Below are 25400 nucleotides of genomic sequence, written 5' to 3' on the forward strand. Positions count from 1 at the left end.
GCAATTATTTTTTTTCTGTGGAGATGTGCATTTTTGCTGAGGTGGGCTCTCCCACACTGGACATCTTCAGGCAGAGGCTAGACAGCCACCTGTTGGGTATACTCTAGTTCTGGATTTCCTGCATCATTTAGGCACTTAGACTAGATGGGTTTTACAAGTACTTCTCCAACTTTGTATGGTTTTATGTGAGTACCTACTTGCCTGAAGTGGCATAGACCAAGCCCATAAATTTAACATGTATGTGAAAATGAGGTCAATAATGCCTCATTATAATTTCTTTTAATTTATAATCTTTATTCAGTATTATGTAACTGTCACAGGGTCGCTGGCGGCTACTCTAGAGTAACGACTCCGACACGTTGCCTTTTCATGCTTTTATTAAGTGCAAACTATTTACAGTGCAGAAGCTGTACAATGTACATGTTCTCAGTCTGGGTCAGTACCCCGGAATGGGGATTCCCGCGTCTTTTTCCAACAAAGTAGTCTGGGAACCCCCCAATCTCCGCCCCCTTTTCTTCATGCGCAGCTCCGGAACTGGAGGGAGGGGTCTTCTAGCCGTGTTTTCCTGCCTCCCCTTTTCCCTCTCCCTTCCTTCCTCTCCCGGTCGGCGCAGGGGCTCTGTGACCCTGTCAGAGCCCTGCGCTCTACTTCCTGTTTCCCCGCTGGACTCATCTCCTTCCCGCTTGTGCTTGGAGAGGAACTGGTGGTCACGATGGGAGGGGGCAGTCTATAGCTCCTGTCCCTCACAGTAACAAAGAAAGAGAGCCACTGCATCACACCCAACAGACATGCATATATACCACCCATCCACACACACACACATGTGCCATACAGAGAGAAGAGAGAGAGAAAGAGAAAGAGAGAGAGAGAGAGAAACAGCAAAGGGAGGACAAGGGGGGGAAGTCAAGGGCCATTGCTGTAGCCTCCAAATCTGACAAACCACCTTGGACGGTGATGCTCAAGTACATTGCTAAATGCGATTGGCTCTGGCTCCACCCACTTCTGGCTTTGATCTCACTCACCATCCGCATGAAGCCTCTTCCAATAACTACTCCCACCCAAGGGAGTATCAACCATCAACAGAGAAAAGATTCCCCATCCTTGCAAAGAGTCCCTGCCAAATTTTAACACCCCAGTTTGGTTTTTTTGAAAGGACATGTAAAGCTTTTTAGCGACATTGGGTTCATTTCTTGGTGTGATTTTATACTAGAAAGGCAATAATTTCCTGTTTCATAGTTTGCATTCTATGCATTTTATAAATTATTATAAGCTCTCTTTTTTATGATGAGCATCATTGTTTTCATTAAAATTTCTATGGCTATTCATCTATAAAATTCTCTGCAAAAGTAAGCATTATACCACATTAGAAATGCAAAATATAATAACTAAAACAACCCTCCCCTACAAAAATAGCAATATAAAACCTTTCTCCTAGCACAAACAAAACAAAAACAATTTGGAGCTCAGCATAAAGCCACAGGAAGAGAACAACTTCTTTATAGTAGCACTCTTGTTGCAGAGATATTGCATGTTCCCAGCATAGAATCATAGAATTATGCTGCTGGTTATTCCTGCGCTTATATTTGTCCCTGTTAAAATTGGTTTTGATTGTTTTGGCCCAGTTGTCCAATCTGTTAAGGTCATCTTGAATCCAATTCTGTCTTCTGCAACTTTAGTTACCTTTCCAGCTTGGTGTCATGTATAAATTTGATGAACCTCTGCTCAATTCCTTCATCCAAGCCATTTATAAAGATATTGAACAACAATGGGCCCTGCGGCACTTTCTAGGATATACTGTGACAACAAGTGCTGGAGATGTAATGGTCAATGTGCAAATTGTATACACACACACACACACACACATACACATACATGAGCTGTCCAGTCATTCAGACATGTTGGTTTACCATTCAAAATTTTTATTTTAGAAAAGACTGGATATTTGTTATTAAATTACTCAAAAATATTGTTACTGAATTATCTACAAGATACAGTCCCAGAGTTAGACCTGGAAATAGGTTCAAATCTTTTTTAAAAAACGACTAAAGACAAAGTGTGGAAAGCATCATCATTTTTAGCTTGGCTTGAGGGTGAGGACAATGTATATCCAAAGAATTTTTTCTCTTATAATTTTGTAATATGCTCTTGGTTATATTCATTTACGTTCATTTACATTTTCGTTATGCAATGTGTTCCTTTTTGTTAGGATTAATATTGAAAACAAAAGCCTTTTCAGAGAAACAAAGCCATAGCAATAAAACAGCAGCATAAAACATTCAAACTTAATTTGGTATAAAACTCCAAGCATCTTAAAAGGGCAGCAAACAAGCAAAACCATCTTCCTTTGGCACCAAAATAACAACAGACACCAGGAACACTCCCTGGATTCCTTGGCAGGATGCCTCACCCCAAAGGCTCTCTGCCTGCCCACCTTAACATCAATGGCATGAGAATTGAAGAAGAGCTTCAGATGCTTGGGGCATGGACAAATTGGTATGGGAGGAGGAGACATGATATTTAATTTAATGTCTCTCCCCCCCCCCCCTTTTGTTTTTACAGCTGGCGGACTTCAGAGAAGTCGTCTCCCGAATGCTGGGTCTCAATATTGCTACCATTGCTCTTCCCGACTATGAAATAATTACTCGTCTAGAGGGGCTGATCCATTCCCATCCACATCACTTTGTTCCCTGTGTCTGCTTCAAAGAAATGTCGGTGAGGAAAGATGGGTCATTGCAGCTTCTTCACTGAACACGTTCCCTTTGCAACAGTAATGAATTCCTTCAGTAGCACCTTAAAGACCAACTAAGTTTATATTTTGGTATGAGCTTCTTCAGATACATCTTCAGATACATTTCAGTGTGCATGCACACGAAAGCTCATACCAAAATATAAACTTAGTTGGTCTTTAAGGTGCTACTGAAAGAATTTTTTTATTTTGCTTCGACTCAGACCAACACGGCTACCTACCTGTAACAGTAATGAAGACTGAGTAGAATTCCTGTCCTCGTGGTCCTCTTCTCTTTGCTAGTATAAATGTTCCAGGATTTGACACCGAATGTTGGTGATAAAATTATAGAGGGCCTACAGTGTGAGTGCTTTTTTAAAAAAATGTAAATGTCTGTAATATGTTTCAGAAGATCAATACCCATGAAGTTCAATACCCATGAAGTATCTTAATAAACAGCATTCTGTTACAGCTGAACATCGTATGCACTGGATATTAAAAATGGAAAGAACATTATTACTGTTGTCATCCATTAGTGGGATCTGGCTCATAGACGCTCCCTGAGCTCAATTTTGAACAGTTCATCTGCCCCAGCTCACCCCAGAGTATTTCACAAGTCATTAATATTCCTTTGGCTGGACACAATAATCAGTTCAGCACTTTCACACCAAGGCATCCCAGTTTGCATTCTTTCCAGTCTTTTTTATAGCTGTTCTCCACTACAGTACTTTTGGTTTTTTTCTACTCAAGCTGGCACATTACAACTGTCTTTAGTTAACAGATGAAGAACATCCTAAAAACTGTGCCAAAGATTCTTTTTTTGAAAAAGAGAGCTCTTCAACAGGATTTTTGATTTCCCTCTTACCTATCACTCATTTATATTTCTTACGACAGGTTACCAGTTTTTAAAATTGAGAGCAAATGGGAATAACATGACAGATTAGTTGCAGCTGCAGAATTCTTTGGACAAAAAAAATAGAAAAAAGATGAATCCAAGAGCTCCACCTCATTCAACACGAAATCCTGCAAAGAACACTCTGTTGCACTGCTCACAGATGGACACAGATGGACACAGATGTGCAAGTTAGAATCCTAGCCCCACTTTATGCAACCCCTGCTGCTTTCTGAAGCTGCCCAATTCTGTTATCCCGTTAGAATTTATTTCTTCCCATTTCTGCTTTTCCCTTTCTTACCCCTTCAGTTTGTGTGCATACAGCACAGTAAAGTCAGAAAGGAGTTACTTTCACTTGCTTTCCAGAACAGCAGCTGTATTGGTCTGCAGTACTGAAAACGAATAAATCTGTATTTGACAATATTCCCAAATTTTATGCAGGTTTTCCAGCTGATATGACTTGTGCTGCTGTAGAAACCTTGTCTGACCTCTGGAACATCTGAATGGTTCAGTCCGTTGACATGATTGCCCCATAGTGCCCTCTCCTGCTTATGGAACCTGCTTGGCTCCCTGGTGTACTCCAGAGCTTAGAGTGAGAAAACAATCGAACACTGTTGAAGCATCATCACCATGCCTGCCTAGTGGGAGTGAATTGAATCCTCATTGTGCCAACTGGCAGAGCTTTTCCAGTTCTTAAGAGTCTAGCCAGAAGGAAGTGGCAGAACCGCTATGACTTGTATGCAAAGCATTTTGAGGATAAAATCGTTTGAATCCAATGAGATCTTGACTCTGCTGTTACAGCAGATATCAAAGAGTGTCCAGAGCAGTTTCTAGTCTGGTTGTGTTGGATGAGTTTCAGTTAGTAAGGCTCAAGGATGTGGACAAAGTGCACAAGGGTCCACTTGTGCACAGGACCCTTGACCTTCTAAGACCTGAACCAATGGATTCAAGTCAGAAGAAATAAGATTCTGCTTAAACACCAGTAAGAGCTTTCTGACAAGGAAGAGTTGTTTGACAGTGGAACAGACTCCTACAAGAAGTGGTAGACTCTCCTTCCTTTGAGGTTTTAAAGCAGAGGTTCATAGAATAACAGAATTGAATCACAGAAACTTTATTGGGCAAGGTTCTTGAGCAGGTGGTCGCGGACCATATTTAGGTGCTCTTGAAGGAAACTAATTTTCTAGATTGATTTCAACCTGGGTTTAGGGCCAGTTTTGGCACAAAAACTGCTGTGGTCACTGTATGATAATAATTTTGTGACTCCTCTCATCTTTGATGCAGCTCCTCATGTCCCCTCTGAATCTACCCGAGAGGGTTGGGCAGATTTGGGGGGAGTGGGTACTGTAGGGAGAGGGATTGTCAGAAATTGCCTTTTCTGTTCTGCTGTCTGTGAGTAGATTGGATACCAGCTGCTAAGTATATATTTAATAGCTTTTCAAAACTTTCATAACTCAAGCTCCCAGTTCTTTCTTTTTCATAAAAACACACAGAGACACCTGGCTGTAATTTAATCAATGGAAACTGACAGTGCTCTCTAAGTTGTATTGGAGAACATTTGTAGAAAGGTGATCTATAAACCTTTTAAATAAATATCCTTTCAGCTGGTTAGCACACACTCTTGACTATACTCTGAAGTAAATCTGTTGATTTCATTGAACGTGCTTCCTAGCTAATGTGCCTTGGGCTTCAATCCTATGCAGTACACAATTACCTGGGAGTGCGTACACTGAGATACCTGCTTCTTCCAATTAAATGTTCATAGGATTGCACATGCTTGAAATGCTTGAAAATACAGAGGACAGAAGGGAAGCAGGGGGTGGGAGATCAACCCCAATTATTTGGTAAGGATAAAAAGAACAAATCTTTGTGTATGGATCCATAAACAGGGGCAGTTGGGAAAGATTTTGTATTCATGTACTGTAACTCAAAGACATAATAATCTGTGGCTACAACTCTCATAGGAATAAATAAGTTTTAATATTGACAGTACAGTATTCGCTTTTCTCATGGAAAAGTATGCTCTTCTGTGCTCGTTTAGCCAGAGCAAATAAAAATAAGTCCAATGTGCACAAAGTTCAGAGGGGTTATTAAACTATGCAATTAGTGTCTGCTGAAAGCAAAACTTGAGAATTTTTAATTTATATTATTTAAATCTAAATTTTTGTTTTTGATAATATCACACATAGCTGTCTTAATCTAGATATACTAAGAGCTTCCACAAAAATAGAAACTATAATTAGAAAGTTAAGCACCATAAAAGTAAATCTTATACAATAATTTGTGGGTTTGGAAGAGAGAATACAGAATGAATCAACTGGCCTTTGTCAGAATTAAGACCTAAAAAATTCATGCTACAGCTATGGCATATATTGTTTATCATCATAAATGTATAGCAATTAGTTTCCAGCTACTGAGGATGCTTCTAGGTGATAGGTTAATATGCCATATGGATTGTTGAAGTATCACAAATGGTGTGGTGATGTAGAGAAATTCAGGTTTCCTGGAGAGATTTTCAGGATTGTAGATCACCCAACAAAGGAGAGTGACCCCCACCCCATGACCTTACTGTCAACTTGTTGAGTGAGAGGCTAAGGATTTGTGTCATAAAAATCTTACCATGTACTTGTTGACAGCAGCCCATATGACAGCATCTAGGAACTGGAAGAATAGATTGAAGAATAGTTCAACAGAATATGGCAAATTGTCCTAACAGAAAAGCTGAAAGCAGAAATGACAGTTCAGAGAATACAAAAATCAAGAGAAACATTTCACAAGGCTTCATTTCGCATGTGCAAATAGGCAAGGACCTGGAATAACTCTGCCAGACAGTGCAAAGAACATTTATAGGTTAAAGTACATAATGATTCTTTGCAAACTATTCCTATAAATATTTGCTTAATGCTCTTGGGGGAGGAGGGGGGAAAGGGGCTTGTATTTGCTTAGGTTGTTTCAGAAAATATATATGAAACATCATAACAACAGGTTGTTGTTGTTTTTTAACTTAACTGGATTTTCCCTTAAATTGAGATTAAAAGACAAAAGAAAAAGATTACCATTTGATGACATCATGTGACTGCTGCAAGAAATTTCCATGAATAAGGAACATTGATCACCACAATAAGTACCCTCTTGCAATTTTAATTTGGTTAAGCTTTGGACTGTAGTCTCTAGTAATCACTATTTGAATTGACAGAAATGTCATTGCTATAGATTTACAGTAGAAACTTTCTGTTTTACTGTTTGCTTTTAAACAACTGTTCTGATCAGTGTGTGAAAATAAATCTTTGGAGGTTTACTGCTGCCTCTGCTTGTCTTTTATTTAACCCCATTTCAATTGGCTGGCATTACAATATGCTACAAATATTCAGCTAGTAAAAATTATAGTAGCCATGTACACGGTTTGTGTGCATATAAAATGGATCTGTTTTGAGCCTACTTCATGCTGAGAAACATTTGTCAGTTTTATGTTTGTAGAAATATAAGGAATCCTATAAAATCACAAGCAATTTGTGAACATTTAAATGATGCCCACAGTCCCAAGGAGGGCATTATATTGGAGCATGCAATATTTAGACCAATTGGGGCTGGGGAAGACAGCTTGACATCAACTTGAAATTGATTAGATAATTTAATAGCACAAGCCTAACCATGTCTACTCAGAAGTAAGCCCTATCTAATTCAGTGGTGCTTACTTACACCCAGGTAAGTTGGTTTAAGATTGCAGTCTAAATGCATTGTAACTCAGTTCTTTGCCTGTTTACTCAGAAGTGAATTCCACTATATTAAGTGGTCCTGTGTTAAATGTGCATACAATTGCAGTCTTAGCTTCCAGCATTAATAAAGACTTAATCAGATCAGAAAATTTAGAACCAATTCTTCACACATCACCCCCTGCCCCATAGCTCAGTAGGTGAGCACATACTTTTCTTGAAAAGGGCCCTGCATTCAATATGCTGCGTCTCTTTTAGAAGTAGAGCTGAAAGGACCAGTTGGAATAGGGCATAGCAGTGTATATTTGTTTTCAAAATGAATACCGGTAATAAATGAAACAAGTGAGCTCCATTTTAGTTATAAAAAGAAATGGGGAGCAAATGAATTAGTTCCAAATGAAAATACATTTGCACTTTTTAAAATTAGTTTCACTCATTTCAATTGAAGTATGACTGCAGCAGCCTTACAGGGGGAGAGGAAGAGAACAGTTAGGCTGTGCCTGTGCACCTTTTGAAATGGAAACTCCCCCCCAATTTTATAGGTAATCTAACTGAGTTGTGGCAGATCTGATGCCCTGAGGGAGTCGTTGGGTGTCTAAACATTCGGATAAAGACCACGAAAGTTGCAGGCAGCAGAAAACTGTCTGGATCATGCACTGAAATAAATGGAAGCCAACACAAATGGAAGTTGAAGAAAATGATAAGCTAGTTCTACATCAGTCATGAAACAACTGTAGCAAATGAGTAAGAAATTAAGTGAAACTTTATTAAATAAACACTTGGAATTAATAACTAAACAAAAAAAAGGAGTTCACACCTAGATGTCACTACGCTATACATGGAGAAATGGTCTGGCTCAATTTAAGATAGAAGCCCTCTTCCAGCAATCTTGCCCTAAGAGACAACAAGGGAGCTATAGGGGTATACATTTAGCCAAGCCCACTAAGGCTGCATTATAACCCTTGACTCCTACAGTGGCATGATCCAAGTGAACTTCTGAAGGGGGAAGTATACTGGTTTCATAGGCTCAATATTGGTATCAGTGTTCCGGATTGGTATAAAACATTTTTCAGGTGTTCAATCCTGGCCTGGGAGGATTGTAGACATTGGTGGGCTTCACAGATTACTGTACAAGCTTTAAAGTGTGCACCTTAAAAAGTGAAGTGAATGCAACACATTGCTGCTTGAAAGGAAGGGCATCCTCCTGTAAGGGGGGGGGAGAGCCTGTTTGGGTTGCCTCTGCCCATCTCCCCACTGGCAGGCAGTAAAATCTTTTTTATAGAATACACTGAGACAACCTGAGACAACCCCATTTCCAGTTCCACTTCCTACCAGCCCCACTGCAGGTGGCTTTGCCGGCTGCTCTAGGCAAAAGAGAAAAGGCGGGAACGGCATCTTGGAATGGACTTTCTTCTTCCTTTGTCTCTCTCTTCCTGGCTCCTCTTTCTGCTCCCTTCCGCAACTCCTGCAGGGTTTCCACTCTCTCTTTTCCCTTCTCCTGGCGTCCATTTCGTGGCCTTCCCATCCCCCACGGGCCTACAGCCTTGGAAGGCCTTTTGTGTGGGGTGGGGAGCCTCGGGAAAGGGCTCCAGTGCAGCGGCAGGGCCTTTCCTCAGAGCTGCTTGAGAGATGGATCTCTCCGCAGGGGGACCCGGGGTCTCCCTGAATCCAGCAGCAGCGAGTCCCCCAGCCATGGAGGTTGCGAGGGACCTGCAAAGGCCTGCTCCAGCGGCTCCTGTTTGCCTAGCCTGACACAGGCTCTGGGCCTACCGGCAGGCCCCATCCCCACTCCACTTGCCACAGGCCTATCAGGGCCCCCTCAGCTGGAGAAGGAACTTATCACGGTAAGTACACATTTGCTTCTCCTGGCAAGATTTGGTTGCGTCTCCCTGTCAAGAGTACTTGAATTTGTTGGCACACGTTGCATGAAATGACTTTGGAGCAAGGGGGATCCAAATGGTGACTTTCAGTTAGCCACAGGCAGCGTGGTTAATGGTTAGGGGAGATGGGAGCTGTAGTCCACAGCATCTCGATGCCATTTGAGTCAGAGAGTAGGTGGGCCAACAAGTATCTCCAGGGGACTTTAGCAAGTAATATTATTGTTGTTATTAAATTTATTAGTTGCTTTCTTTTTTTGGCCACGGACGACTTAAAGTGACTACTACAAGAGGATACCAAAAAAAAAATCAATATAAACAAATCATATGTAGACTCTGGTAAAGCAGTAAAAGTGTGGACTCGCTAAATTCAAACGAATGTATTAACATCAAGGAAAAATATTGAAGGGGTAACCTTACTTGCAAAAAGATCTGGTTTTAAGCTGCTCTAGATTTTGAACCTCAAAGGATAGCTGTTTTTCACCCAGGTACTAGGAATGGGAGGAGTCCTAATTGCTGGTAATTAACAGGCAGCCACTGCAAATCCTATACAGAAGTCGTATTTTTTCTTATGCAAAACATTAATTATTGGGTTTTATCAGCACAAACAATGTTCAGCAAAGGCTTTCAAATTGCAGAAAACAGCAGGCAAAAGAAAAAATGTCAGATTCGCTGTCAGCTTTAAAGGTCACTGGATGATTCATAGGACAAAGGAAGACCACTGCTGCATATTGCCTTTCAAAAAATGTCAGGCATACGTATCTCCAAACTATTTGCCTGTCACAATTGACCAAGGAGGAGTAGTCAGGTCCCAAAAAACCAATTACCAATGATGGACCTGGACGGCAGCTCCATTCTTCACGCCCACAATGTAGTGGTGTTTCTTTTGATGAAGGGCTTCTGGATGGGAAGTAGCAAGAGAATGATCTCATCTGCTTCATGGTTGAATGGTAGCGTTCAACCATGCTACCACCTCTACAGTGTGAGCAGGGGCAGAGCAGAGACTACTATATGCTGCTATCTGGTAACTTTGCAGGCACTGTGTGGTAGAAAGTCATGGGCAGTGATGGATTCCTAAGGCATCATGACTGAGTCAGCCTTTTGCCCCTTGGCCCATTTGGATATGAGAGCAAAAGTAGGGTATTCAAGGCAAATTTCCTAAGGGTCCAACAGCATGTTCTTGCTAAAAAGTAAAAAAAAATCCTTCCAGTAGCACCTTAGAGACCAACTAAGTTTGTCATAGGTATGAGCTTTCGTGTGCATGCACACTTCTGTATCTGAAGAAGTGTGCATGCACACAAAAGCTCATACCTTTGACAAACTTAGTTGGTCTCTAAGGTGCTACTGGAATGATTTTTTTATTTTGTTTTGACTGTATCAGACCAACATGGCTACCTACCTGTAACTTGCTAAAAAATGTCTACCCAAAAGTAAATCCCTGTGAATCAAAGCACATTATCTCACACAGATATCTTTTCTTAATAGGACCTGAACCAAAGCTCTGGTGGAGCTTCACACATCCAGGGCTCGCTCCCCTGTTGCATGTGGGAACTCCCACATGTGAAGTGGAATTCCCCATAGGATGTATATAGCATTACCTGAGTCAGTGAAAAGAACAAAGCAGCCTATGTGTAAGCAGTCCCACTCGTGTTCATTGGGACCCCTGGATCATAGGACTGTACTCAATAACCGTTACGTCTTCTATCACCTTATTATCTATAAGGAGGGGGGGAATGTAGCCACTGATGTTCCAGGTTGAAGGATTCAGGATTCTGTCTTTGTTTAGTTAAAAAAGGACAATATATGAAGAATGTGGGTAGATTTAAATTACAAAAGCAATTCTTTATAAATTGTGCATGCCTCCTGTGCTTTACCCAGACAACAGAGATTATTTTGAGTTTGCCCAGTGAACTTGCTTTTATTAATTTTAATTAATTTTATTTCAGTCCATTTGGAAATATATCTGAATATTCAGCATTTTAGGGAATAATGACGATAACAGAAGAGTCTGTCTATCTGTTTATCTATTGTGTGTGTGTAAGAGAGAGAATCTAGACACACACAAATACACCGTGTGTCTGAGACTACCTATATGTTTAATTCAGTTTCACAGACTTTTCTAGAAGTACAAACAGCGCACAAGGTATAATTATATATGGATCAGTTAATTTCCACAGAGTTAATGTAGCATGAAATGCATTGTTCATGGCTGATACAATTCCAGCATTGGATATAGATTGTATCTTTTGTAAGTGATTATAGGGATATTTCAATTGTCCTGCCCAGTTGGTGTGGGTAAGAAATTGAACATACAGTGCTTTACTTTCTTTCTGTCCCCACCAACAATGGCTATGGGTGAGAGCTGGGTAAAGGGTGGAGCATGGGAACAGGTGGGAAATAGGAAACTGTGAAAGGGTGGCAGGTGCAAGAGTGTGGCAATGGGCTTTTCTTTCCTCTTTGCACCCCATTTCTTTCACTACCACCCTGTATGTTTGTGCAGCTCCCACTTGCTGATCTGTACTTCTGTTTCTCTGAACTGTGTCCAGTATCTTTCAAATAAAATATTCCTAGTCAGCTTTACAGAACGGTATGACTTGAATCTAAACTGCTCTTCCATGAGTGGCAGACATTTCTCAAATTCTGTCGATTCTGCCTCCAACTGCAGGCCCCACAACAACATTGCATGCCACTCCAGGTATGTCTTTTTTGGGGTGGAAGGAGAGTGACTATTGGCTGTAGTGAGAAGGGGTGGGCATGAAAGCAAGGAGACTTCCATTTGCACTTCTTTGGATTCTTCTGTATAAGCCCTAAAGGCTTTGGAATGACTTTGCTGACAGAGTAAAAGCAAAGCTAATTATCTCCAGAGCACTTTAGAATCTAATTTTTCAGAAGTACCACCTTGGGATTTTTAACTTTAAACCTATGATTTATGAGCTGGTGGCTGCTACACTGAAATGCTTACACTTGATTAAAAGCGTCTTTAATTGAAAATGATCAGTCTATTTCTTATTAGAATGTGCTTCAAAAAGAATTTATCCCAAATGGCATTATATTAATTCTAGTTTATCTAAAATAGGCTTCCCCAACCTTGGGATCCCAGATATTATTGGTCTGCAGCTCCCATCATCCCTGACCATTGGCCATGGTTCATAGCTGCCAAGTTTTCCCTTTTCTCGCGAGGAAGCCTATTCAGCATAAGGGAAAATCCCTTAAAAAAAGGGATAAATTATCCAACAATATCTCCGGACCCGAGGCTGATCTCTCCTGTTTTAGAGATTAGAAGAATGAGAAATTTAATTCTTTTCAGAGAGGCATACAAACCATTGTTCTATATAGCCCAGAACTTGTTCCAGTGTATGAACTGAAAGCATATTAGGCCCCCACCTTGCTTGAAGTTAAACAATACTTACAAGGGTATCAATAAACTACCAATCCATAAAAATAAATATATATATAAAGCAGTCTACACCAAAATACAATCAAATCAGTACATCAAAATTGTGGGTGCCGGCCGGACATCAATAGGAACAGTGTTCCAAAATCCAGATGGCACTGCACTGAAACTTTGGTTTGAATGCAAGTGAAATGACTGCAAGGCAGCTGCAGGACAGTCAGGATGATGATTGCAGCAATCTGGTTGCTTTGTAAGGGTCCTTCAGGTGACCTGGTCCTAGGCCAGCTAGGAGGTTGTTGCTGTTAATTTTTTTGTATCTTTATTTTGTATCCTATGATTTATGAGGAAACTGTTCAATTTGGTTGTGTAGCTTTTGATGTTTTGTTTATTGTTTATGACTACTTTTGTTATGTTTGTAGTATATATGTGTGTGTGTGTAAGCCACCTTGAGCATGGTTCTATCTTTGAAAAAATGGCATACAAGTAAAATGATTGATTGATTCACAGCCTTTAAGAAGCCCTTTGAAGTTTTAAAAAACTTTTACAGCAGTCAGATCAGCTGTACTTAATTTGTTATTAATGAACTATCTTCTTCTTCTTTGGCAATCACTCGTAGCTAAGTAAGATTGTCTTCCATGAACATGGTCTTAACAGCGTGCCCATATGTGACTGTGGAGACCAATTCTGGAGCCACACGTCCTTCCTCAGTGGGGACATAGGTTTCTGGGCAGGAGTTGATCACGGTGAGGGTTTGCCAAACGTGCCTTCCTCTTAGCTTGTTTCTTCCTTTCGTCCTGAGTTTGTGCTTTTTCAAAGTTCATGACGCCTTTGATAGAGGCTATTCTCCAATTGGAGTGCTCTCAAGCCAGTGATTCCCAGTTGTTGGTGTTTACATTTTATTTTTAAAGATTTGCCTTGAGAGTGTCTTTAAACCTCTCTTGCTGTCCACTGGCATTACACTTACCATTCTTAAATTGGGAATAGAGTAGTTGCTTTGGAAAATGATAATCAGGCATCTGAACAACATGACCAGTTGGTCATGTAATGAACTATACTATATACCCTGTAAAATGTACAGCATTAAGACTAGACTGGGTAAGCAGATAATGATCCTAAACCAGAGATACAGGAAAAGGAAGAGCTATTTTACTGGGTCATTCATTTTTAGGGGAATGATCTGCTACACTAGCTGGTTGCTGGTGCTGTACAAATAAATAGTTCAGATTGGGCTAGCCTAATGCTTGTAGACCTCTGTGCCTTATTTTAAAACATCAGGTTGAGTCTGGTACAGGTGACTCTGTAGGAGGTTTTCTTCAAAGGTTTGTGATATCTCTAAGAACAAATAGAGTTAGCAGTGTGTGTGTGAGAGAGATTTTAGCATCCTATTTCTAAAAAATATCCAGCTGTTGGAAATAAGTTACTCATGTTTTTTATTTTTTCTCTTTGCTCTTATATATTGTATCTGTTAGATATGTAACTCTTTAACAATACACAATGGCAACAGGATAGAAAAGGAGAATGGGCTTTTCATTGAGATGCAGCAATATTTTGTCTTTGTGTTTACATATTTTGAGTCTAATAGTTAATATATAGTAACATTTTTCATTTTATATTGTATGTTACTAGAGACTAACATGAAAAATAAATGTGAGATTATATAGCATTCTTACAGTTCTTACAACATTCTAAGTTGTAGTTGCATTGATCCATTTGATATCACGGTCATAAAGTGGGAATAATAATAATAATAATAATAATAATAATAATAATAATAATAATAATTTATTTATTGTCTATACCCCGCCCATCTGGCTGGGTTTCCCCAGCCACTCTGGGCGGCTTCCAACAGAATATTAAAATACAATGATTCATCCAGTATTAAAAGCTTCCCTAAATAGTTTATCTGGGTTTAGGAACCATGCTTCTGGTGGCCAATCCTAAAATCATGATGTGTGAGTTGAAAATACTAAACATGCACATCTAATGCAGGTGGAAACATCAGAAGTCAAAGTGGAAAGTTTTTGAATTATACACTGAATTAACGATTCGGGTTTTTGTCTTGTAAATGCTTTAAGTAAGCTGCCTTAATTATTCCATCAGAATGCTGCTTTTATTGATTCAGATGGCTGGAATATAATGCAGATTTAGAAATGGATGCTAGGATAATAGTCTGTAGTCTGCTGTAGTCTGCTTTTGATGTCTGTAATTCCTGTGAATTATTGTTGATCTTAAGCCAAAAATCTAAGAGATCCAAATGTGATCAAAAGCTGATATGATAGAATACTGTACATATATAGGATCTGATGTACTAGTTACCTGGAGATCTAAACAGAAGTGGTATGTCTGTTGATGTGTTGATGTACTTAAGGGTAACATGCCTCTTTGTACCAGGACATTCTCTAAACCAAGGTAGACAGCCTAAGGCCTGTGAGCTGGATGCAGCCCAATCGCCTTCTCAATTTGGCCTGTGGACGGTCAGGGAATCAGCGTGTTTTTACATAAGTAGAACGTGTCCTTTTATTTAAAATGCATCTGGGGTTATTTTTGGGGCATAGGAATTCATTCATTTCCCCCCCTCAAAATATAGTCCGGCCCACCACATGATCTGAGGGATGGTGGACTGGCCCACAGCTTGAAAAAGGTTGCTGACCCCTGCTCTAAACAATAAAACAAGCAAGAAGTTAAATCACTTCTTAATATTTTATTTGTCCATCTCAGAGGGGAGAAATGAGGCTGTATTGTCATATTGTGATAGTTACAATCATTGTCTCTGTCATTAAAAACAGTAATCATAACATTTGCATTTTGTATTGAAATTGAAATTGAAATACTTTATTGTCACTTGTACACAGTGAGATTACACGAGCACCTCCACACAACTCTCTTAGTATTAATTCCCCTCATTTACTGATGCACACCCACCAAACCCGAAAGTCAGTTGCCCTGTTGTTATCTTTTCCCACGGATAGAAGTTGTTCTTTACCCTGTTGGTGCGACTAATCATGCTTCTATATCTTCTGCCCGAGGGCAGGAGATCAAAAAAGTGTCGGCCAGGGTGTGAATCATCCCTAAGAATTTTCCTCACTCTACTGAGGCAACGGTCTTCCACAATGTCATCCAGGGTATTCACGGGACAGCCCATAATATCTTGTGCTGTATTCACCACTCTCTGTAGGCACTTCCTATCCGTTGATGTCAAGCCAGCGTACCACACCGTGATGCAGTATGCAAGGACACTTTCTATTGTGGACCGGTAGAAGGAAACCATCAAATGTTGATTAACATTGTTCTTTCACAATACTCTAAGGAAATGGAGTCTGTTGGGCTTTCTTAACCACCCAGGTTGTATAGATTTTCCAAGTAAGGTCTTCACTGAGATAAACTCTCAGAAATTTAAAGGAAGAGACTCTCTCCACACAGCCCTCGTCGATGTACAGTGGGGCTAGTTCTCATCTCTTCCTCCAGAAGTCCAACACCATCTCCTTTGTCTTGCTGATATTAAGGTGCAAGTTGTTCTCTAGGCACCATGTAGATATTTTTTGGACCCCCCCTCTATACGCTGATTCGTCTTCACCTGTTATTAAACCGATTATGGTGGTGTCATCTGCAAACTTAATAATTGGACAGTGTTCTCGAAGCTACCAACATGAGTCTGACCAAACTGTGGGAGGCAGTGCAAGACAGGAGTGCCTGGCATGCTCTGGTCCATGGGGTCACGAAGAGTTGGACACGACTAAACGACTAAACAACAACATGGTGGTGTCATCTGCAAACTTAATAATTGCAGTAGACAGGTCAGATGATACACAATCATATGTATACAATGAATACAGGTAGGGACTTAGCACACATCCCTGTGTGCTGATTTTTAAGGAATTAGATGTTACTTGTCCAATCTTCACTGTTTGTGTCCGATCTATCAGAAAGTCTTTAATCTAGCCATATATGGTAGAACAGGCATCCCCAAACTTCGGCCTTCCAGATGTTTTGGACTACAATTCCCATCTTCCCCGACCACTGGTCCTGTTAGCTAGGGTTCATGGGAATTGTAGGCCAAAACATCTGGAGGGCCACGGTTTGGGGATGCCTGTGGTAGAAGAAAGGTTCATGTCAGTCAGCTTTTTAATGAGGATGTCCGGAAGGATGGTATTAAAAGCTGAGCTATAATCAATAAACAACACCCTGACATAGTTCTCCGGTTTCTCTAGATGACTTGCTGCAAGATGAAAGGCGGTAGCTATCGCATCATTTGTGGACCTATTTCTTCTATAGGCAAATGGATGTTTATCAAAGTCCGGTGGAAAGCATGTATGCCATGTTTCAAAGAATAAGAAAACAAACAAGCATCATGAATAGCAATGATAATTCCTAAAATATTTTCCATCCACTCCCCACTCCAGGGCACCAGAGTGCATATATTTTTCTTTAACAGAATGACCTACCAATGCTCTATCAGATGCCAATCAGATAAAGGTCAGCTATTGCACACCCAAATAAGTACCGTAAGAGCATGAAGGGGACAAGTCATTTGGACACATCTGTGACTTAAAAAGGAAGGAATGAAGTAGGAAAATGCCTAACATCAGCTATATTGCCTAATACATTATATATTTAATAAGTGTAAATTTGCATCAAAGAGAATCAGGGACATTTGAGAGTTTTCTCACCAGTGTTCCACCCCCCCTTTTGTAGAAACAGGTAAAAGCAAAGGGACATGAAACCAAAAAGGGTTAGAGCAGGCATCCCCAAACTTCGGCCCTCCAGATGTTTTGGACTACAATTCCCATCTTCCCTGACCACTGGTCCTGTTAGCTAAGGATCATGGGAGTTATAGGCCAAAACATCTGGAGGGCCGCAGTTTGGGGATGCCTGGGTTAGAGACTATCACAATGGCAGCACAGACTCAATCCTTTTCATTTCAATGGGTTTGTGTTTGATAATATTAATAAGAAGAACAATCTATGGCATTTTAAACTTTGTGGGGGGTGTTTTTGTTTGCTATTATAGTATTGTATATCAGATGAGGCATAGAAATTTAAATAATGATCGTGTAATTGATGATGATGATGACCAGGATTATAAAGTTGCATTCTCTACAAGCCTCTAGGGAGAAAATGGGATGTTGCCCCAGCAGGCCTCGGGTGGACTGTAAATATTTAACCAAATGCATTAAAGTTCTGCAATGTGACTGGCAAAAAGCACATGGATATCAGCATCTTTGTCTTGATGAAGAAATATTTGATTATTTCTGGATATCTGTCTACATTTATTTCACAATTATTTGGGAAATGATATTTATGCAGATTGGCAATATCTTTCCCTATTATTTTATCATTACAAAATACTTTTATAAGCTTGTTTCAGCTGCAATGCTATGTCATGCACTTCTGTTGAGTCCCCTTTGGCCCAGTTAACTGGCAAAGATCTGATTTATTAAGAGAATAAACCTCTAGATCGCAAACACTTCCCTCTTATATGTGTTATATCCCAGTTATATGTTGGAGTATAAAATAACTTTATTTTGCCACTTTAGTATGATTCATATGATCAGTTTTCTCACAGTATGATAATATTTCTGGAATAACTTCATACTGGGATAATCACAGAATCCAGATCCTTGCTCGTGCACCAGAAACCAGAATTCAGTTGCTCTTGCTGATGGTGGGCAGCAATGTTAGTCCGTTGTAGCAAAAAATCCACCCACCACCAAAGAATTTCATGGATCAAGTTTCTAATGTTTACTGACACTGGATGATAATTGCCAAAATTCAAATTGCGTACACGAGTCACCCTGGCATGCAAATATCTGATTCATGCATATAAGACATGAGGACCAAATGAGGTGTACAAAAAGATAAAACACAACCATACTTCAAAGCATACAAAAGTTGAAATCCTTGTGTAAACATGAATGCTTTTAGCAGGTGCCAAAGAGTGCAGTTCAGGCACCTGCTTAATCTCAAGAGGCAGGGAGTTTCAAAGTGCATGTGCTGCCACACTAAATGCTTGTTTTTTTCTGGTCCATTGGCTGGAATAAATTGAAGTGATGATTAGCTTAGAGCCACAAGAGCCTGCCAGTTTGATTGGGGGAACAGGAGATGAGCTGTGGAAGTGGCTGCTTAACACTACCCCCCCCTACAGTTCCTAGACTCCAATCACCCTCCTCTAGCTGCTGAGAATACCTTTCTCTTTTAAAGTGGCAACAAAGTACAGTATATTCCTGCATATAAGACTACTTTTTAACCCAGGAAAATCTTCTCAAAAGTCGGGGGTCGTTTTATAGGCTGGGTCATATTTCTTAAACGGCGAGTATATCCCAAACTCTATATTTTAACTGGAAAAGTTGTGGGTCGTCTTATACACCCAGTCGTCTTATACACTAGAATAGGTATGTGTGCCTCCCGACACACAGTGATTCAGGAGTGATTCAGTCACATACCAGAATGTTAGGTTTGTGCATTTAAAGTGGATTAAGGCACTCTCTATCATCCTAGATCAACAAGCGCAATGACCCCCCCCTTCCCCAGTTTAGAAAGCGAAGAGGAAATACATTGAAAATGTGAGACAATTAAACAACAAAAAGAAGATCTCCCCAGATCAATCTTGCCCTAGATTACTTCAAAGTACATTATGCCAGCCTGCAGCAAAAGGGGTGGGTGTCACGACCTCAGGGCCCAGCTGCAAACAAGATTCAGAGCTGGAGGCTATAGAGTCTCCAGCAGAGGACTCAGACAAGTAGCCATGTTAGGTTCAGGGCTTAGAGCCTGCTGCTGGAGAACCACTAAGTCTACTGAGTGGTTCTCCAGAAAAATCTCCCTTATAGCATCAAAAGCATGAGGCTCCCCAGCCACCTTCCCCTGAGAAATCAAAGGTCTCCCACAGTACCTCACCTGTCCAGCAGCCTTGGAAGTCACTAGGTGAGAAACTATAAATGGAGGAGTACCCATCTTCAGGCCAGAAGATTTTAAGAATCTGAAAATTATCCACAACAGAGTGGAGCCTAGAAGAGGTGGAGGAGGTGGGAAGCTTAAAAAGCTCAGTCTGCACTCAACCTGCTGGGGTGAGTTGTTCACTCAGAGCAATCAAGGGTCCAACAATACCTGCCTTCTCTGTGGGATCTGGCATCAGACCAGAACTTGACAATGTGTAAGGATGGGCAGTGGAAGACAATGGCTGTGTCTTTGTGGGAAGGACCCATTTCAGTCTTTCCAATGGAACCAGAGGCATGATGTTTACACTTAGGTCTGCCCGGGTGTCCTTCTGCCCTCTCCTTCCCAGCCATCTCCTACTTGGCTGGGAGAGGAGCAGAGATGCCAGGATGCTCTCCCTCCACCACCATCACAACGGGCACAAAGGGGAGAATCCTGTGTAATCAGGAGCTCATGTTCTTGTCCAGCTTCCTGATTGGTGTGCTCTTTAAGACTGCCATGACACTTGGTATGCTCACACACCATTGCTCTCCTCTATCCATTTAACTTTGGATTCTATAAACATGCGAGTTGAATTGGTGTGAAATCTATGGGAGTGTCTGATTTGGTCAAGGTATGGCCTGGTCAGTGTGACTGTAGGGCATAAAATTTTAACACATACTTACTTCTCTGCTTGGTGATCCTGTTTTAGTTTTAGGTCTTGCCATGTGATGCTCATGTGTTTGATTTAAGACTGGCAATACCACAACTCCCCTCTGCAGGGAGGTGGGACCAATTCAGATGGTCCGCCCCCGCCACATAATGGATCCAATTGGCTTCCAGAGAGTGGTAGGGGATGTTTTATCCCATGTTGATGGCCTTTCAGCTGATTCCCTGGTGGCCCGCTGGAATGTGGAGTTAAGCAGGGCTATTGACTGTCTGGCTCCGAAGCGCCCTCTCCGATTGCATGGAGCCCGGACAGCCCCGTGGTTTCCCCCGGAGCTGAGGGTGATGAAACAACCGTTGAGACGGCTAGAGCGCCGGTGGCGGAAAACTCATTCTGAATCCGACCGGACACGGGTTAGAGCTCAACATCAAGCCTACCAAGTGGCAATGGCGACGGCAAAGAGGACCTTCTTCACCGTTTCTATTGCATCTGCAGAAAACAGCAGCAGGTGACTTTTTCAGGTGGTTCGCAATTTATCGGAACCACCTTCATCATCGGGGCCTGGTAGGGACCCCAAGATCTCCTGCAATACTCAGATTCGGAAGGAGGTAGACTCTACCTTGGGAGCAGGGCCAGGGCAGGAGAGTGCTAGAGCCCTGTCTAGTCATGTTATATGGGATCAATTCCAATCTGTTACCTCCGAGGATGTGGACAGGCTGCTTGGACGAGTGAAACCGACCACCTGTCTCCTTGATCCTTGCCCATCCTGGCTAATAAAAGCGAGCCAGGAAGGGCTGGGTGATGGGCTCCGTGGGGTGGTGAATGCTTCCCTCTATGAGGGAGCCTTCCCAGACCCACTGAAAGAGGCGGTCATTAAACCGCTTCTTAAAAAAACATATTTAGACCCGGCCAATATGGCCAACTATCGCCCAGTCTCAAATCTACCATTCTTGGGCAAGGTGATTGAGCGGGTGGTTGCTGAACAACTCCAAGCACGCCTGGAAGAAGCAGACCATTTGGATCCCTTCCAATCGGGATTCAGGCCTCACCATGGGACTGAAACTACCTTGGGCGCGCTGGTCGATGATCTCTGGCGAGCTAGGGACAAAGGTGAGAGCTGTTTCCTAGTTCTGCTGGATCTCTCAGTGGCCTTTGACACCATCGACCATAACATCCTTCTGGACCGTCTAGAGGGGCTGGGAGCTGGGGGCACTGTCATACAGTGGTTCCGCTCCTTCCTCCTGGGCCGTGTTCAGAAAGTGGTGTTGGGGGATGTGTGTTCAGACCCCTGGGCACTCACTTGTGGGGTGCCTCAGGGTTCCGTTCTCTCCCCCATGCTTTTTAATATCTATATGAAGCCGCTGGGAGAGATCATCAGGGGGTTTGGGCTGGGTGTTCATTAGTATGCGGATGGCACCCAGGTCTACCTTTCTTTTAAATCAGAACCAGTGAAGGCAGTGAAGGTCCTGTGTGAGTGCCTGGAGGCGGTTGGAGGATGGATGGCGGCTAATGGATTGAAGTTGAATCCTGACAAGACAGAAGTACTCTTTTTGGGGGACAGGGGGTGGGCAGGTGTGGAGGATTCCCTGGTCTTGAATGGGGTAACTGTGCCCCTGAAGGACCAGGTGTGCAGCCTAGGAGTCATTTTGGACTCACAGCTGTCCATGGAGGCACAGGTTCCCTGTGTCCAGGGCGGCTGTCTACCAGCTCCATCTGGTACGCAGGCTGAGACCCTACCTGCCCGCAGACTGTCTTGCCAGAGTGGTGCATTGCAATGCGCTCTACCTTTGAAGGTGACCTGGAAACTGCAATTAATCCAGAATGCGGCAGCTAGACTAGTGACTGGGAGTGGCCGCCGGGACCACATAACACCGGTCCTGAGAGATTTACACTGGCTCCCAGTACATTTCCGAGCACAATTCAAAGTGTTGGTACTGACCTTTAAAGCCCTAAATGGCCTCGGTCCTGTATACCTGAAGGAGCATCTCCACCCCCACCATTCAGCCCGGACACTGAGATCCAGCACCGAGGGCCTTCTGGCGGTTCCCTCATTGCGAGAAGTGAGGTTACAGGGAACCAGACAGAGGGACTTCTCGGTAGTGGCACCCGCCCTGTAGAACGCCCTCCCAGCAGATGTCAAGGCAATAAGTAACTATTCTACTTTCAGAAGACAGCTGAAGGCGGCCCTGTTTAGGGAAATTTTTAATGTTTGATGCTGTACTGTTTTTAATATTCGGTTGGAAGCCGCCCAGAGTGGCTGGGGAAACCCAGCCAGATGGGCGGGGTATAAATAATAAATTATTATTATTATTATATAACTCTTGATGCAACACTGGCACATCCTTTCCTCTGAGATATGGCTGTAGCTGGCTCTTCTTTTCTTTTGGCGCCAGCTTAAAACATGCCTGTTTATTCAAACATTTGGAAATGGTTAGCTTGGGAATTTTATAGATGATTCTCTGTAGTTTTGTGATTGATGTTTACTGATTTTATCTGCTTTTATGTTTTGTTTAATGGATTTGTTGTTTTAAATAATTCTTTATTGCTTCTCCCAGAGATCCTATGACAAAGGGTGGGTTATAAATATGTTAAATATTTATAATATAAATATACATATTTTAAATCATACTTTTGCTGAATCCCACTCATAATGTTTGGGGTTTGCTAAGCAGACTTCAGAATCATCCTGCAAGAGTGGACCAGTTGATCTAGAACAGGCATCCCCAGATGTTTTGGCCTACAACTCCCATGATCCCTAGCTAACAGGACCAGTGGTCAGGGATGATGGGGATTGTAGTCCAAAACATCTGGAGGGCCGAAGTTTGGGGATGCCTGATCTAGAACTGCAGAACTGGATTCATTTCTGCTTTCAATTCTAGACACCAAAATCTATGACAATTATCAAAGGTTTGGTGGAATACTGCTTTTTTGAGCCTGCTCAGGACAGTTGGTACTCTGCTCTTGTGATAACCTATAGAGCAGGGTGGTCCAACACATGGCCTGAAGGCCTTGAGGCCTTTTTCTGGCAGTCCTCAGCAACATTTGACACCGCCCCTCCAGGCCTTTTACTGCTCTCCCAAAGCCAAGTAATGAGGTGCTGGGCTTTTGAAGGCAGTGTGAGGGCTTTGAAAGAGTCCCAGCGTCCTCCTGCCGCCTTCCCAAAGCCTAGGTAGCACATTAACAGCTTTGGGAAGAAGATGGGAGGGCCCTAAGACCCTTGAAGAGCCTTGTACCTCCTTCCCAAAGCCCAACACTTCACTTAGCTGGCTTTGGGAAGTCAGCATGAGGGCTGCAAGAAAGTGTCCAATTTTGGCCTTGCTCTCCTGTGCGACAAGTCAGTGTACTGCCTGCTGGTTCCATGTCGAAGTACTCTTGTGGTCCTCTTGGTATGAAAAGTTGGATTGTCCTGCTATAGGGTGTCCAACAGCTAGTACCGTTTCTATCCAATATATGCTCCTGATTTGATAATTGTGTCAAGCACTTGATTGTTGTAAAGTGAATAATCTCACTCTAGCCCAGCTTTTTTATTGTTTCCAAAATATTTACCACAATATTCTCAGTGATTTTGGAAATGTTTTCAACAACCCAACTAGGGCGCCTCATAATTAATCCATTAGTACTTCTGGTGAAGTTCACTTGAGCAGCAGCAGTGCTATTATCACTTTTAAAAATTATACTGTATCTCTCTTCACTTGCATACTCAGAGCTGATTACAGCAGTAGTAGTCAATATGGTGCTCTCTATATGGTATTAGGCTACAACTCCCATCAACTCTGACTGTTGGTCATGCTGGGTGGGGCTAATGGGGGTTGTAGCCAGAAAACACCTGGAGAGCTCCATGTTGGGTATCTGATATGGGTATGTAAATACTCAGGTGGTTTGACTGTGACGTCTAGAACTAGAATAGGGAGTATGAGTGTGGATGCAATCCAGGAACAGAATGCTCAGTTCAGGTTTAGGTTGCTCAGTCAGATCTCTTTCAGCTTAATAGTATTTTTACGTATATTTCTGTTTTGACTACAGCTGGAATACATTACCTTGAGTTCTAGACAGAGAAGAATGATTAAATAGAGATATAGCAGATTAAATAAACAATAGACAGGGAGATTAATTCTTTAAAGGCATATCACGATGCTGTAAAAATAAAATGCAGGGTTTATATTGCTGGACTGATCCAGTGTTATGAAACAGGGATAGAGATACCTCTATGCAGTGCTTTTATCGGGGGGGGGGCGCAGGGGTATACATATCCCTAAATATTTTGTGAATCATTGTACTTTTGTCCATTTGCTGTATTTATTTTCCCTAATTCGAACTATAAAATGGTGATTTTCTGGAGTCAAAATGAGAGTACCCCAAACATTTTTAAAGAAAAAAAGCACTGCCTCTATGCATAATATAGCAGGAAGCAATTTTTCTGCAGCAGCAAGACAGCAAGATGGACTTTATCAAGCAATTCTACGAAACTATAAAAGCTGGAATGAACACAAGAAATGTCAGGGACAGGACACAGCTAAGCCCTGAATAAGCAGGTTTCAGCTTTCAGCTCTGGAGATGGGTAGAAATTTAAAGGGGAAGCTATAAATCAAACTCCTAGGATGTAGCCTATTGAGTCATTATTAGAATGAGCCACCATTGTGTATATTTGGCACGTAGCAATAGAAAGACATTAAAATTATGTACGTCGATAATCAAACTTTCATGTCAAGAAATATGGATTCTGTGATCCCCTGTATGAGTTAATCAATTATGGTGCTTCATTTAGTCACAGGGAGAGGCAGAGAGCTGTGGCTGCTGGTAATGGGTAGGCTTTTTTGTTTCTAGCTTCAAAAAACTGATTAGATTTTATTCACAAACTTTAAAGCCCATCTTTGCAACCTTAAGTGTTAGAAATTTTATTTTACATGTAAACAACATCATTCAGGGTTGACTTCTGTACCCAGTACAATCTTCTCGTGCTTGAGTGGCGATGCCGTGTAGAATACAAGCACCTCTCCCATCCGTAGAAACCATCCTTGGGCTCAGCATGCAAAGAGAGAGCAGGAAATAATACGGTAGTTGTGGCATTCCAAGCCATATCACAGGAGTACCCCCCCCCCCACCAGAATGCTGTGATAATGATTGATTCAAGGATGCTAAACATCAATTGTCATCTAGGATACGGTATGTGGCAAAACAGTAGCTGTTAGGATTAACCAGCGCAAACCTGAATTAGGAACTGAGACTG

At 41.8% G+C, this 25400-nt stretch overlaps 1 protein-coding gene across 3 annotated transcripts in view; it reads left to right on the top strand.

Moving 5' to 3' along the window:
• Nucleotides 1-6984, top strand: part of CCDC170 (coiled-coil domain containing 170) — a 44921-nt gene extending 37937 nt beyond the window's left edge. Inside the window, exon 10 of one of the 3 annotated variants that reach the window (XM_035108750.2) lies at nt 2560-6984. In XM_035108750.2, coding sequence (XP_034964641.2) covers nt 2560-2748 — 189 coding nt within the window. In that variant the 3' untranslated portion in view covers nt 2749-6984. The remainder of the gene's footprint in view (nt 1-2559) is intronic. The other 2 variants (XM_060272749.1, XM_035108746.2) reach the window with 2 other exon arrangements.
• The last annotated feature ends 18416 nt before the right edge of the window (nt 6985-25400 follow it).

This window comes from Zootoca vivipara, chromosome 3 (genome assembly GCF_963506605.1).
Source record: "Zootoca vivipara chromosome 3, rZooViv1.1, whole genome shotgun sequence".
NCBI lineage: Eukaryota > Metazoa > Chordata > Lepidosauria > Squamata > Lacertidae > Zootoca > Zootoca vivipara.